Below are 14265 nucleotides of genomic sequence, written 5' to 3'. Positions count from 1 at the left end.
AAAAATGCTTACATAAAGCAGGTTGGTGTGCTGTCTCGCTCTGTTCCTCTCAGTGTTTATCTGTGGTTAAGGACACCTAGAAGCTAAAGCCTGCTCCAATGAACCCTGGAGAGGAGGATCCAGGTGCATGAGGCTTCCTTCTCCCCTCCCATGCTGGGGCACAGGATTCACATTCCCATGTGAATCAGAAGTGACTACATTGAACTTCAGGTCACGATCCCAGAACCCGGTGTCAGTGAGGCAGAGGAGGGCTAGGTTTCTCTTTAGTCATCATCTCCTGAGTTCAGCATTTCTCTGAAAGACTTTGCCCTGAGTAAGGACACGAGCTAAGTCCAACAGAGATGGCTGCTGACGTGAGTGTGAGCGTCTCTTGTTTGGTGAGCTGCTATGACTTGCACCTGATAAGCTGACCTTGGTGAAGGAGAAGACAGTAAGTACCTCTGCTTGTCTTGGTCAAACACCTGGGACAGATTCTCCTGCTGACATAAACTGACAGGGCTTCACTGCTCACAGCAAAACTCTCCTCTGAACACGGGCTAGTAAAAATGAAGAGAGTGCTCTCTGAGAGCAGGGGACGCTTGGCTAGGATAAGTACCTGAGAGGCGAGTGAAGTCCTGACACCCGCCCCAGTAACAAGTTAGAGGGCGTGTTGTAGCATGCATTTGTTTGCTGAAAATAAAAACCAAGCTTCCTGCCTGTGTTCTAATCTCTCTTCTAGTTCTGTGGGGTTTTTCTCTCTCTTTCAGTAAGTGGGTTTTTTTTTCTGGGAAGCTGCAGGCGAAGGCCTCGGTGGTCTCATGGGCTCAGCGCCACCAGGCCTCTGCACGGGCCGAAGTCACTGCGGCCTCCGGGGGCCCGAGTGTAGGAATCAGATGACAAATTTCACTGCTGGAATGGAGGACCTCGATCGCCACCTTGTCGGTGCAGGTTTAGCAGCCGTTGTAAGTCCTCTGCTGCCATCTTACGGGCACTGCCGGCACCGGCAGGCTGTCTTGCTGTTGGAGCTTTTGGAAGGGCAAAGCCCAGTGAGCTTTCTTCCTCATTCACTTCACGCTACAAGATACATTAAGGGGTCAGAAGGGAAGAATAAGGACATAATCTGCCGCTGGATTATGTACAGCTGAACTGACAACGACTCCAACATCCTTGTGGGGGCTTTTTATCCTGATCGTAAAGTTCCCACCGGCGCCTGTCCTGGTTTAGCTCCTTTTAACATCTCTACATGAACAGGGGAGGAGATGCCTCTGAATAAATTCACAACCCCTTCTCTGGGCTCACTTTTAGCAGTTGAAGAACAGCTTTCTGAAATACAGCCCAAGATGAGAGAGAAATTGCAAGAAGGAGAAATAGAGAGGTTGTATTTGTCACTTTGTGTCATCATTCACATTGCCATTTTATGTTACCAGTGGCTGCAGATACTGTCAGTGGCATCAGCTGGTGCAGTACTATAGACCACTTTGAAAGGAACCCAGCGTGAGACCTTTATGTCATCTCTCACCCTATTTGAGCAATATTTCAGCAAATGCTTTCTGTCCACAGAATCATAGAACAAAATACAGTCATAGAATTGTCTTGGTTGGAAGGGACCTTTCAGATCATCAAGTCCAACCATCAACTTTACCTGCCAAAACCACCACTAAACCATGTCCTTAAGCACTGCATCTACCCATCTTTTAAATACCTCCATAAATGGAGACTCCACCACTGGGCAGCCCATTCCAATGCCTAACAACCCTCTCCCTGAAGAAATTTTTCCAAACATCCAATCTAAACATTGCCTGGCACAACTTGAGGCCACTTCCTTTTGTCCTATCACTTGTCACTAGGGTGAAGAAGTCAGGCCCCATCTCTATACAACCTCCAGGTAGTTGTAAAGACCGATTAGGTCTCCAAGCAGCTGCATCAGCATCTCTTTTCCCAAGGAATCACACCATGACTGCAAGTGCCACCCTCACCCAGTCAATCAGTAGCAGGCAATGGAAAATGGATTTCACTTCTCTGTAGTCAGAAGGAGGCCTTGACATGGACTCTTGGCTCTTCTTCTGTAAAGAAGATGTGTCAGAGGCCACAGAGCTTCACAGGTGGGTAACCCACTGCCATTATTTTGAAGGGTGACTGGAAAGCAGCTAGCAGATAGGAATTAGTCTCACTATAGAATTTGTATTTACACACAATTTCTGAGTATTTCTAATGTAAACAGTTCAACAAGGGGCTGATCTACAGTGATGCAAGGGTAGGATTGACAGCACATTATTAGAAACCAGAGGGAGCGAAGGAGGAGATGGACAGTTACGTTATCTCTGCTTCCAGATGGGATCCCGACCTACCCTGTATTTCTGTGTTGGCTTTATCACAGCTCTGCACTTCTTCAAAAGGGCCTTTTAAGCTCTTGATCAGGAGTGCGTTCCACCTCATCCTGACACATCACTCCTCTGGAGAGAACTGCCTTAGACTTCTCCAAGCCCAAGTTTTCTTCTTTTTTGCAAGAACAAGAGTACCAGCTGCCTTGGAACGAAGAGAATTATCCATGTGAAGGACATCTATACCAGCTGGAGTTGGCACAATCAGACGTCTCCTTATGGATTGTGGGCAGACTTCTACCAGTAAATTTTGTTTGATTTGATTAACAACTTCTGAATTGCTGTAAGAAGCTGGTGAATGATCTTCAATTGAAGAATTAAGGGGTCACCCAGATCTGAGTGCAAATTGCAAACCGCAGAATTTTCCAGTTCAAGAAAAAAGGGAATAAACCAGACCTCTACTTGATCTCAATGTTCTTTATAGTGTCTTGGATGGACTCTAGGATGCCAGTGCTGCTGGCCAGCCTTCTGTTGCTGATCTCCTTGCAAATGCTGGTAAGAGTGGGTAAACAATGTTCTTTACTTGAAATGGTGAAATTGCTCATCCTACCAAAATAAACCTCCTGGGTTTTTTCTTCTCTTCTTTTTTTCTTTCATTTGGAACATCCTTTAATGATCTCTGGGATCAGCCTAAGCTTTTCTGCTTTCAGTTGCTCTGTTTCATTTCTTATCTGTCTTAATTCTTTTTAACTTCCTCAGGGTGTGTTTGGGAGTAGATCTTATGGAATTGTTCATCTCATTTTCCAGACTGTCTCAGATGAGGCTCTGACAAAAGCAGTGTGTTGTTGGATAGGACAGTGACAATATTGTTCTGTTCCTTGTGACTGTCTTTTAACTTTTGCTCAAAGCAATTAAGGTATTATGGAGAAATAAACTGAAGCCCTGTATGGTTCATGGGCTAGTATACCTCCACAGGCTAAGAAAGGTATCAAGTTGGTTATGTGTCTATGTTGAATATCTGAGGCAAAGTGAATATTTGCTTGTAGAATTCAACTATCAGCTGACTATGGTACCTGACCAGACTACTAGGAAATCAAAAAACAAAAAGAACAATGCCACAACTCACACTGCTTCTTAGATCTTATTACCCATGGTTTTTATTAATTAGAAATGCTAGAATCAGATAATTCATGTGTCATTTCATAGGCAGAATATATTAGAGGTTATTTTCCTCTCATACCACCTAGCTGTGTAAATCCTTACTCGTGTGCTTAACGTTAATTTACATTACAAGTACAGTTGGCCTCCCTGAGACAAACTGGATGAACAAAAGGTTTTGGCACACTGCTACTGTATGATCCCCTTCTGAGCATCATTCTCTGGAGCCAAAACATGACCAAGAGGTCTGGCAAGACAGGAAAAAGAAATTCACCTCTGAACGTGTACAGGCTGTGTCTCCCCCTATCACATTGTTTTGCTTATTCTTTCCTTCTTCCACACCACTTATTAATCATGAGCAGAATATTGAAATAAATGGGGCAGTCCTGCAGGCTCTGTACCCTTGTCCTGTGAAGGGCCAAGTGTCCTGAAGTTTTTAATGTCAGTGATCCACATCAAATAAGAATTCTGGTGTCCTGGCTGGCATTTACCTGAAGTGGGGCTTGGGCAATAACATGAAGTTGCTTGGGAAGGTCTTGTCAAAGATCCCTACCTGCTGTGCTTGGTCTGTCAGTAATGAAAAAGAGACAAGAAGAGGGTAGGGAGAAGCTTGGCTTTCATCCTCAGAGATACACAAAAAGTTCATACTTCTGATGCTAATCTTCATTTGCTTTCATGTTGCAGGCTGTGTCCCACCTCATGATGGATATGGCTCTGCAATCCTTTGATGATCAGTATCTGGGATGCAGAGAGCAGGTGATGGAAGAACTGGAGCGAGGAGACTATTTCCAAAAGGAAATAGCCGCTAACAAGGACTATTTAAGTCTCTGGAAGAAGGCTCAGGAGGCTTTGTTAAAGAGCCCTGTAGGCCTCCTGAGGGAGATGCATGAGAGCCATGCCATAGTCCTCATGGCTTACACCATGAACTCCTCCCTGCACTCTCAGCTGAACTGGGCCACATCCACGGCGGGGAGCTCTCCCGAGCACTACAGACACAACTTCAGTTTCAAATACATTCACTTTTACCTCACAACTGCCATCCAGATAATGAAGCAATGGCACAGCAGCCAGGAGAGCATGGGGAAACAGAAGTGCTACCGTGTGCACAGGGGTGTGAAAGGCCTGCATATCCAGGCCATGGTGGGCAGCAGGGTGCGATTCGGCCGTTTCACCTCCACCTCCCGCCTCCTGCAGGAAGCCCAGAAGTTTGGGAACGAAACTTTATTCACAGTGACCACTTGCCTGGGAGCAGCTGTGCAAGGGTTTTCTTACTACACATCTGAGAAGGAAGTCCTCATCCCCCCTTACGAGATATTCCTTGTCAAAAGCTTCTTTCGGACACAGCAGGGTAACCGGCTGCACCTGCATTCTGTGGGGAACTACAGCAAGTACCGCTGCCAGCTTGTAGAAGGTATTGTACCTAGCCTTTCATGTGGGGAGTGTGTGTGTGTGTCTCTGAGGGACACTCTGGTGTCAGGTACCCCACACAGCCCTCACCAGCTGCACCTACACAGGGCCACGCTCAAGGACAAACCTCTAGCTTGCCCACTGTGTTTGCCTACGAAAGCCACACAACCCAGTGTTTACCTGTTTGTTGTAAAAACCTGGGAGCACCTCACAGTTTGTAAAGATGAACCCACCTGATACACAGCAGGTCTCATGGTTCTTTGCAGCCTCCATTTAGCTCATCTGCCACTGCCAGGATGTCTTAGGACACAAGCGTTTGGTTCCCCAGCATTCCCAGTGTGAGGGAAAATGAGATTTGGAGGCAGCTTGAATTTGGATATTTATTCTGGTGGCTTGCAATGCTGCTATACTTCATGCCTCAGGACTGTTCTGGGCTTTGTTCCACTCCTACTCTGGCAAACTCAGATAAATGAAAAGTACTTTTCCCTTAGTGGGTTTCTCTCTCCTGTGACAGAAAGGAGCAAAGGTATCTTTTGGCAAAGAACACACCGTGAGTTTCCTGGCTGTAGAGATAACTCTGTGCTGGAGGACCTCACTGGGCTCATTCTACATCCCTGTCCTTCTGTGAGTCCAGCAGCAATACCAGACTCTTGTCTCTTAGTACAATAGCATGTCAGTGCAACCTTTGAGCACAAAAGTCATTCAGGAGTGAGAGTTGTGCCTGGACCTAAGCCTTAGTAGTAGGTAGACTTGAAAAAATGGCTCTTTTGGGAAAAGGCAGTGTTAGCAAGTGGAGGAAGCTTTATGCAGACAAAAGAGGTATAAATGACTGCTCTCTTGACTCACTTTCAGCCTCAAGAAACAAGAACAGTGGCTCCACTGCCCTTGCCTCTGCTGTTCTTGCTAGTGTAGTTGGAGTGTTCATGTGTTTGCCCCACAACGACTGATTCTCTGGCTGCATCAAGACACATACACTTCAACAGCAGGCAAGAAGAGTTCACAGGAAATCGGTCTCTGGAGCTCCTGTTGTTATAGAAGGTTTGAAGCTCCCTTTGCTTTCAGCTGCAGCTCTCCATCTGAGCCTGGAACATTCAGACATTCTCTGGACCCATACAGGTAGGAGGGTGGTTATTTATGGCCTTTATGTAGAGTAGGTTGGTGACACCCTTCACTGCAGGTAGCTTTTCCCTTAGGCATTCAGGACATGGACATTGGACTCTACAGATCTCTTAGCACCTTTATTTTTAGTGAGAAACCCTGTGGGATGCAAAAGGCACCACGGTGGCAAAGTCAAGTGGGTAACTGTGTAGCCTTGGATATCTCCTTTGAGCACAGGGTCCTAGGGGACAGTAACATCTGTAGATACTGCATAGGAGCCTGTCCCCACTGCATGAGCCCATGCACCAATGCCATAGGTGTCATCTCAAGATGTGTCTGCAGCTCACACATGAGGGACAGAAGCAAAAAGCTGCCTTGGGGCATGAGCTTGGCAGCAGAGGATAATGGGACTTGTCAGGCCTGTCTTCAGCTTTCATGTTCAATTACAGCACTTCTAAAAAAGTTGAACAGGTTCTGTGTTCATAACAGTCCTCCAGTGGCTGATGAATACACATGATCATTGCACACTGACATGAAGGAGACCCTGTGGAACCCACTGCTATCCCACTGGGTGTTGGATGTGACTGAAATTCATTTACATTCATTTCTAGTCTGCAATGCGTAATGCTGGAGGTTGAATCAACACCACAAACAGGATTCAGAACTTCCAATTTATCTACAGACTCCCCTCACTTTTATGTGTTCATTTAGTTCTTCTGGAGCCTTACGCACCAAGCCAGGGCAGATATGAAGTTCTCCCATCTCAAAAAGAATAACAGTGTGGAAATTATGAGAAACATTTTCAGCCTGTAATTCCCCTTTCCAACATGCCTTGCTTGCTCCTTTACCCCTGGTCCCTCACCCCCACTGACACTAGTGCTGGGCTGAGCCTACAGTCAGAGAGGTTATCTCCCTGATCCGAGGAGACTAGTCATGGTGATTTAACTTTGCTGAGATTAACTTTGCTGGAGTCATCAAATAATTGAACTGACTCTCACTGACACATTTCTGGAAAGATCCCAGCTTTCAGACACTGCTGATCTTGGCAGGAAGCTGGAGTTCTGTGTTCACCACCCCCTGTCCAAAACAGTAAGCAACAAGTTATCTATCCAAACAAGATCTGAACATAAGAGACTGCACAAGCTGCCAATTAACTGGTTAATAGAAAATTAGGACAGCCAAAAGCACTGACACTCTGAGCAGCTCCATATAAGCTTGGTGCTGCCACTCCCTTGGAAATCCTGCAGCAAGGAATGCAGAAATTAGGCACAGGACAAACACTGGTCTTAGAAATGCAGGCACTCAAGAAATTTTGATGTCTTCAGGCTTTAGCAGGTTAAAGTGAGCAGCTTGAGGCTCAGGATCTTGTGTATCATTTAGATGTCTGTAATGGCAGAGGCTATAATCTAATCATCTAAAACCTAATAACATGTTCTGTGAATCTGAGCTACTGCCCCTGAAATGCTGAGATATGTTTGCCCAGGCAGCTAAAACAGATTTGATGAAGAACTGTTTTACTCAGTTTATGTCTATATTTCATGTTACTTTCTTTTTGCTTTTGCCTTACCAGTGATTTAACACAATAAATTGTCAGATCTTGATTTTAACCCCTAAATGCTCAAAGATACCAAGCCCAGACTTCAACAAAGAATGAAAATACTACAAAGAGCTGCTTCAGATACCTCTTTTATGGGTGTTCAGACACGTTTGAACTATTTCCTGTGTGAGAATTACAGGAATCAAGATGGGTTTCTGACACACCAGCACATTTATGTCTCCTTCTGCTTATCTGTTATCGCTGAAACACAGGCTTCAACCACTTTGACAAAGGTTTGGAAACCTTCACAAGGTGGCTTCAGCACCCTAAAAGCCTCCTCTAAGTAGTCAGCTGCTATTTTCAGGCTTGCCTTTATGGATCTCTGACCTTGAAGGATAGCCCGTAGGAAAACAAGAAATGAAAAGGGGGAGGGTGGACTGTGAGGCCTGAGCCCTTGTGATGTTCTTCTTGAGGAGGTGCCATCCTCTGGGGTACCGGGTGTCTCATTTTGTTGCAGCATCTTCACAATATCAGCATGATCCAAGAGAAGTTCTGATACTTGCAGGGATAAGGCAGGTGAGCTCAGTAACTGATGAACAGCAGACTCCACCATCTCAGGGAAATTTTCTTGTTTCAGCATCACTGCAACGAGCACACCCATGATTTTTTCCACAGAGCCCTTCTGATTCTCATAAAGCTCCTTTACTGCAGTGACCTTGTCCTGCAGGGAGGCGATGGGAGCAGCAGCCTCAGTGTACAAACCACAGCTGATGCTCTCCTGCACGTCTTTGTCCTTTGTCTCCGTGGTGGATTGCATCTCTTTCAAAGCGCTGATCATGAGCTGCAGGTTGTCTTTAATGCTGAAGTTTTCTTTCACTGGCATGATGGGGAAGCTGGTGCCAAGATGTGCGTTGAGGAGTCGGGCTATTGCGTTGGTTGAAGAGATATAGAAGTACACCAAGTCATGCAGGTTATGGCAGGTTGTGATCAGCCTGTCTTTGTCACTCTTAAAACTGAGGCAGGCTAACATTCCTGGAGTGGTGCCTGACTCTGCAAAGCAAACAGAGGGAATCCAGAAAACACAGGGAAATAAAACAGGATATATTTTCATCTAGAAGGTTACGTTTCTGAAACTGACGTTACAAATTATCGACCCACCTGACCCACTCTCACCCAAGGCATTGCAGCTAGAAGCAGGCACACAAAAAGCTCTTTGTCAGCCTTTTCAGGGGTCTTACCAAGCAGGCCAGAAAAATATGGTGCAAACAGCTGCACGTTTTATTACTCTTATTATGGCTGCATAGTAAGACTCAGGCCTTCAGCATGAAATCTGAAAAGGAATGGAAGTGCTGTAAGTGAGTGATTCTTGCCTTTTGGTGTTTATTGGTAAATTGATGGGAGTCCTAGCAAACAATCTACTTTACATCATCCTTTGAATTGTACACCTTCAGTTTGTATATACTGGTGGGTCTACACAGGATTAAACTCATATTCTGGGGAGGGAGAACAGACACACCAAAGTCAAATCCATCAGGCATCTGCTATGTTCAAGAGACAAAGTAACTGAAGACAGAGTAATGAAATGTTTTGCCAGTTTCCTGTGAAGTGACCCGTATCTGCCAGTTCATGCTGCTGCTGGGTGGTGCAAGCATCCCTTGACAGGTGGACACACAAAACGTTCTCCTTGCTTGGGCTCCCATCTTGCTACCTTTTTGACTACTAAAGAAGTTATCTGGGTAAACATTGCACAATAGAATAAATGCCAAGCAGGCAGGCAACAGGACCCAGCAGAAGCCCAGCCTCTGGATTCCCAACTCATCACATGCTGCTGGAAACCACCAGAGTAACACAGGGCAAAGAGGATGAAAGTCACTGTCCCATACGCATTCCGGCTGATTGCAGGAGCACTCAGAGAAAATCAGGTAGGCAGTCTAAATGTTTAATTAGAAAATCTCCCTGGAGCTGGATAAAGAGTCAGGAATATGTGGCCTGCCTAACTCTAGAAAGCAAATGTAAAAACTAGGGAAAGTGTTGATGTGAAGACTAAAATGTCATTTTAGCATTAAGAGACATAGAACAGTTATAGGAAGATGAAATAATAATGCAAATAGATGCTAAAAGTCTCCTCCACTACTGTCCAGTACACAAAATGTTTGTTGAAATGCTATTTCTCTTAGAACATTTTGTCTTCTCAGTTTCTACAAATAAGGGAAAACAAATGGCCTTTCAACAAAATGTCACTGGAGGGGAAAGGATCTAATATCACTCTGAGTCAGTCAGCAACATCCCTGAGGCAGGACTGATATGAAATCATACCTTGCATTGACATGTTTTTTTATGTTTCCTGAAAATCACAAACCTTTACTGTATATGTACTCTGGTCCTTCCAGCTTGAAGAAAAAGAGAGATGTGTTAAAGAGTTTATTCTCTTGACAGAGCTACAAGGTAAGTGGCTGAAAGAAACGTACAGTACTGTGCAAAATATTGTGGGAAAAAATGCTTTTCAGGCTGGCTTGTGTTTCAACACTGAGACTAAAAGTTGGCCAGGGGACTGGTGAAATAATTCTGGGTTTCTACAGTTATCCTGTGGGGGAGGGAGCATTTAGTAAATACAGCTGGGTCAGTGTCAGATGATTTACAGTTGGCAGATAATGCAAGAGCTACAAAGGACCAAAATGACACAAAGCTGTCGTTTCTGAAGAAAAAACTAGCTGGTGTCCCACACACAACTATTTGTAGCTGTAACTGCAATATGTAGGCACCAACAGCAAGAAGAGGTTTATCTTAGAAAAATGCCAAGCGCTGCATTAAAGTGGCCCAGCTTTGCCATAAGAGGGCTGAGAGTGCAAAAGTACCAACAAACAAACTAGTCATCCTACTCATTCCTAGTTCTCCCTGTTGCAAAGTAAGGTGCAGGCAGTTAAAAATCATGTTGAAGCATTTTTACTTGGTGATGGGTCAAAAAGGAAGCGTCACGGAGTTGATTTCAGAAGCTTAGTGGTGAGGAGTAACTCCATACTCACCGGTAACTCACTTGGGACTCAGCATATTGATGCATAGATGATGAAGAAAAATGTATTGAATATGGCCTTTTGCTGGCAGCAAACCAGAGACAGCCCAGAGAAGAATGCTGACCATCAGGATTAGACAGAAATGTTCAGGGGGAGGGGTGAGAACCAAAGAATCTGCCCAGTCATGCCCTAGGAGCTGGTGTTAGCTCCACACTGGACTCCTTGGGTACAGAGAGCGTGGCTTCTCAAGCAGGGCTCTCCCTGGGAGCTGGTGCATGCTGCCCCAAGGCAGTCTGCCATCACAGATGTCCAGCTGGCATAGGTGCACCCCACAGTGCTTACAAGGCTTGCTGAACCTCACGGGGCTGTCTGATGCTGTTTGATGTTCACCAGTGAACAATGGGGAATTAATGACAGCATTAGGGAGGGAAATAAACAATGAGGGAAGTGGGGCTAATACCAGGGAAGGAAACACAGTGGGAGATGTGTGTGTAGTGATACAGGTTAGGATGGGTTTGTTATAGGTAATTTTGCTATTCTCTATTAATTCCCAAGTATGAGTTTATTAGTATAACCACAGACTGTTTGTATAGTAATATTTTCTCTTGAATGTGAGGACAGTGATCTACACTGGCATAAAGCATTCTTAGGGTGATACAGACTGTGCCCACTCTGCCAGCCATCATAGCTGTTTAAAAATCAGATGCCACTAACTGAAAGGAAAAAAAAAGGCTGAAAGGCTGACACAGAAGCACATTTAGAGCTGACCTTTCATTTCCACAGCTTATCTTAGATTTTGCTGATTAGAGGAGATTGTTCTGGTTTTTAGTGAACTAGTTCAGCTTCTACCATCTTCAGTTTCTCAGGTGGAGAATGACCTGTGTCCATTTTACCAAACTTCTAGTTACATACTTGTTAGTTGTGTTTGTTGCTCTCAATATGTCCAGTGTCTCATAAAGTCCTTTCCCAATCACTTGGCTATAGCTTCCACACAAGAATTAAGATTTCTGTATCTACAAGCTGTGCCTTGGGATTTGACTTGCTGAGTGAGGCAGAGACAAAGGACATTTCACTGCTCTTTAGAAGGGCTGAGATTATGGGTGTTGAAGAGAGTAAGAGATTTCTTTCCTCTCTCCAAGTAGCCTATTTCTGAAGAATGGCGCTGAGCGACCTCTTTTACCCAGATAACCCCAAGAGACGGCAAGAACTGATCCATCTGCACCAGGAATTGCTGGAATGCATGTCCATAAATTTCCGGGCAACCAACGAACTGGCTGAAGTGCTGAACGAGCACCTGGGCTGTACCATTACCCGCATTCAGATGAGGGAGAGCAGCACTGTTAAGGAAAACTGTGACATTATCATTCAAGCCATGAGTGAGATTCAGCGCCAGGTCCAGAAGATCGACAGTGACTTGAAGGAAAAGCTAGAGCCTGTGCTGTACCAGAAGCTGTATGACATCAAAGAGCCTGAGTTGGAGAAAATTGCAATAGCCCATAAAGTTTTCTCTATTATTCTTGGAGAAGCAACATCAACAGCTGGGATGGTAGCTATCAAACTGCTTAGCTCCAACGTTATCACTCTGACTGTCAGCAAGCTTGTCAGTCTCCTGGCGCAGATTGGGGCATCTGTTCTTGGCGGAATCAGCATCACCATCCTGGGGCTCGGCATTGAAATGATCCTCCACGCCATCCTAGGAGCCGTGGAGAGGAATCAGCTGCTGGCAGCTGTGAGAAGCTACGAGGGGCACCTGGCTGAGTTTAAAGCAGCCTCAGAAAAGTACCAGCGTGCCATACGTGAAGTGACTTCTTTGGTGAGGCAACAGGTTCAGTGAAGTTGGAGTTCAGTTCTCTCTGCTGCTGTGACGGCGGCTGCGGCAGCTACACCCGCTGAAACCTTTTCAATTCATTATGGCAAAGGAACGACCCACGGCTTCTCTTCTTGTTAGTGGCAGCAGAGCAAGAGATGTGACAGACCAGGGAATCTGAATATATTTTGAAATACATTAATAGGGAACTGACTTAGAGGTGCTTCTGGGAGGCAACACTTCAAATAGTTCCTAGCTTCAGCTGTTTCCTGGAATGCATTGGGTAGCCTAGAACTGTAATTCATACTGGTGACAATAATACTTACTGCTAGAGCAATAGTGGTGAGGAGGTGTGATTTTTCTCTTAATGTGTTCCTGTATCAAAGAAAAACAGTTTCCACAAGCCAGTCCATGCCATCATCTGCGGGGTCCATTGGGCTGGCAGTGGTTGCTGAACGATTAAGATAGATTAGGGCTAAATCTGACAGGCTGAATTCCCTGCTCACTGAACTGCTTACAAGCACTAACTGAAGCATATTTAACTGCTATTTCCTGTTCCATCCCTGCCTAAGGAGCTGGCCAGAGTTCTTCTTTAAATAAACTTTAATCCCAGTAGATTAACAGGTTAAGAAAAGCATGGGCCTACAGGCAAAGCACACAACCTTGTCCCACAACTGAGAGTAACGGGCTGTAGCGTTCCAGGCTGGGAATAACCCCTTATGCTCAGCAATGCCCAGCTCCTGCCCACCCATAGGTAAATATTTCTGCACACAGTTGGCTCCTCTGTTGATTGAAATGGGATTAGACACACGTACAAGTGTCTGGGGGATTACAGCCCCATCAATGCACTGAATTTATTTTCAAGTGCTTTTACCCAGTCCCACCAACGTTGGAGTGCCAAGAGCGTGCTCAGAGCCTGCATTTCACAACATGCTACCAAACGTCTTTATTTTTCAGATTTTAAAAACAAAGCTGGAAGCAAGAATGTGATTTGCAGTCTCTTGCTATGATTTGCTATGGTTTGATTTGTTTGCTTTGTGGTTTGCTTTTGGTTGGTTTTTTTTAAGTAATTTAAGAATTAATAAAAAAATCTAGCAGAATATTATAGTCCTCTCTTTCCTGCACTTGATTTGGTTGTTGGGTTTTTTGTTGTTGTTCTGTCTGAGAAGCCAATCTTAAACCAAATAATGAAAAAAAAAGATTTCATAATAGGTAACAGTTCATACATTTCTTTTATCTCTATGATAGACTGATCTAGTAGGATTGTGTATAGGTTCCTTTTTTAATACCAGCTTTCCTCATACTAAAAGTATACTCGAATTCATGCCTGTTAATTAATATTCAATATTAGCAATATTCAATTATTAATAACTAGATCGTGCCTGTGAAAATAAAAAGATGGGTGAGATTACAATCTCCACTGGCTTCATAACCCTTTCATTCTGGGTTTTGGTGTTTTTTTCTTCTGCATATATATTTTTTCCCCCTTACCCTTTCCCCACTTTTAATCCTCTTTTCAGACTCCTCTTTCCTTTTGCGTTCCAAACCCGCTAGGTGACGGTGTGGCTGCGGGCTCTCGAGTCGCCCTGCCAGCCATCGGAGGGAAAGCCCAGGGCTCAGGAGCATGGGTCGGGGCCAGGAACCGACAAACTAGGACCAGCACGAGCTGCAGATTGCGCGATTTGGGTGGGGAAAAGCAATTTGGAGGGGAGGAAAAAGCGCTGCCTTGTCTCACACGAGGTATTGTGGTAGGTGACATGGTGACCTGAAGCATCATTGCTCTAAGATGTGACATCTCCCATCTCCTGAAACAAGTGTCATGCAGTGGAGATGTTCTTCTTTAGAGGCAAGAGACTGTCAGTCAGCAATAACTGAGTGTAGAGAGGCAGGGTTTCCTGGCTCCTGCTGACTTTCTGTGTGCAAATGTACATTCTAGTTTAGGAAGAA

General features: G+C 44.9%; 3 protein-coding genes across 3 annotated transcripts; 2 read left to right on the top strand and 1 right to left on the bottom strand.

Moving 5' to 3' along the window:
• Positions 1-2771: 2771 nt before the first annotated feature.
• ART4 (ADP-ribosyltransferase 4 (inactive) (Dombrock blood group)) lies at positions 2772-5812 on the top strand (the record flags this gene model as incomplete). Its single annotated transcript, XM_084279198.1, has 3 exons — positions 2772-2855; positions 4143-4869; positions 5718-5812. 3 exons carry the CDS (start codon positions 2772-2774, stop codon positions 5810-5812), a joined length of 906 nt encoding a protein of 301 aa, XP_084135324.1.
• Positions 5813-7732: 1920 nt separating this feature from the next.
• On the bottom strand, positions 7733-9387 carry LOC311189768 (uncharacterized protein C12orf60; the record flags this gene model as incomplete). The annotated part of the gene is made up of 3 exons (XM_084261492.1): positions 7733-7887; positions 7996-8550; positions 9384-9387. The coding sequence occupies 3 exons, from the start codon at positions 9385-9387 to the stop codon at positions 7733-7735; spliced, it is 714 nt and encodes a 237-aa protein (XP_084117618.1).
• A 2280-nt stretch (positions 9388-11667) lies between these two features.
• SMCO3 (single-pass membrane protein with coiled-coil domains 3) lies at positions 11668-12345 on the top strand (the record flags this gene model as incomplete). The annotated part of the gene is made up of 1 exon (XM_084279394.1): positions 11668-12345. The coding sequence occupies one exon, from the start codon at positions 11668-11670 to the stop codon at positions 12343-12345; it is 678 nt and encodes a 225-aa protein (XP_084135520.1).
• Positions 12346-14265: the final 1920 nt, after the last annotated feature.

The sequence above is a fragment of the Gallinula chloropus genome, assembly GCF_964237585.1.
Source record: "Gallinula chloropus genome assembly, chromosome: 1".
NCBI classification, from domain to species: Eukaryota; Metazoa; Chordata; class Aves; order Gruiformes; family Rallidae; genus Gallinula; species Gallinula chloropus.
Note: the sequence above shows the minus strand (reverse complement) of the source record. Positions and strands in the feature narration are given on the sequence as shown.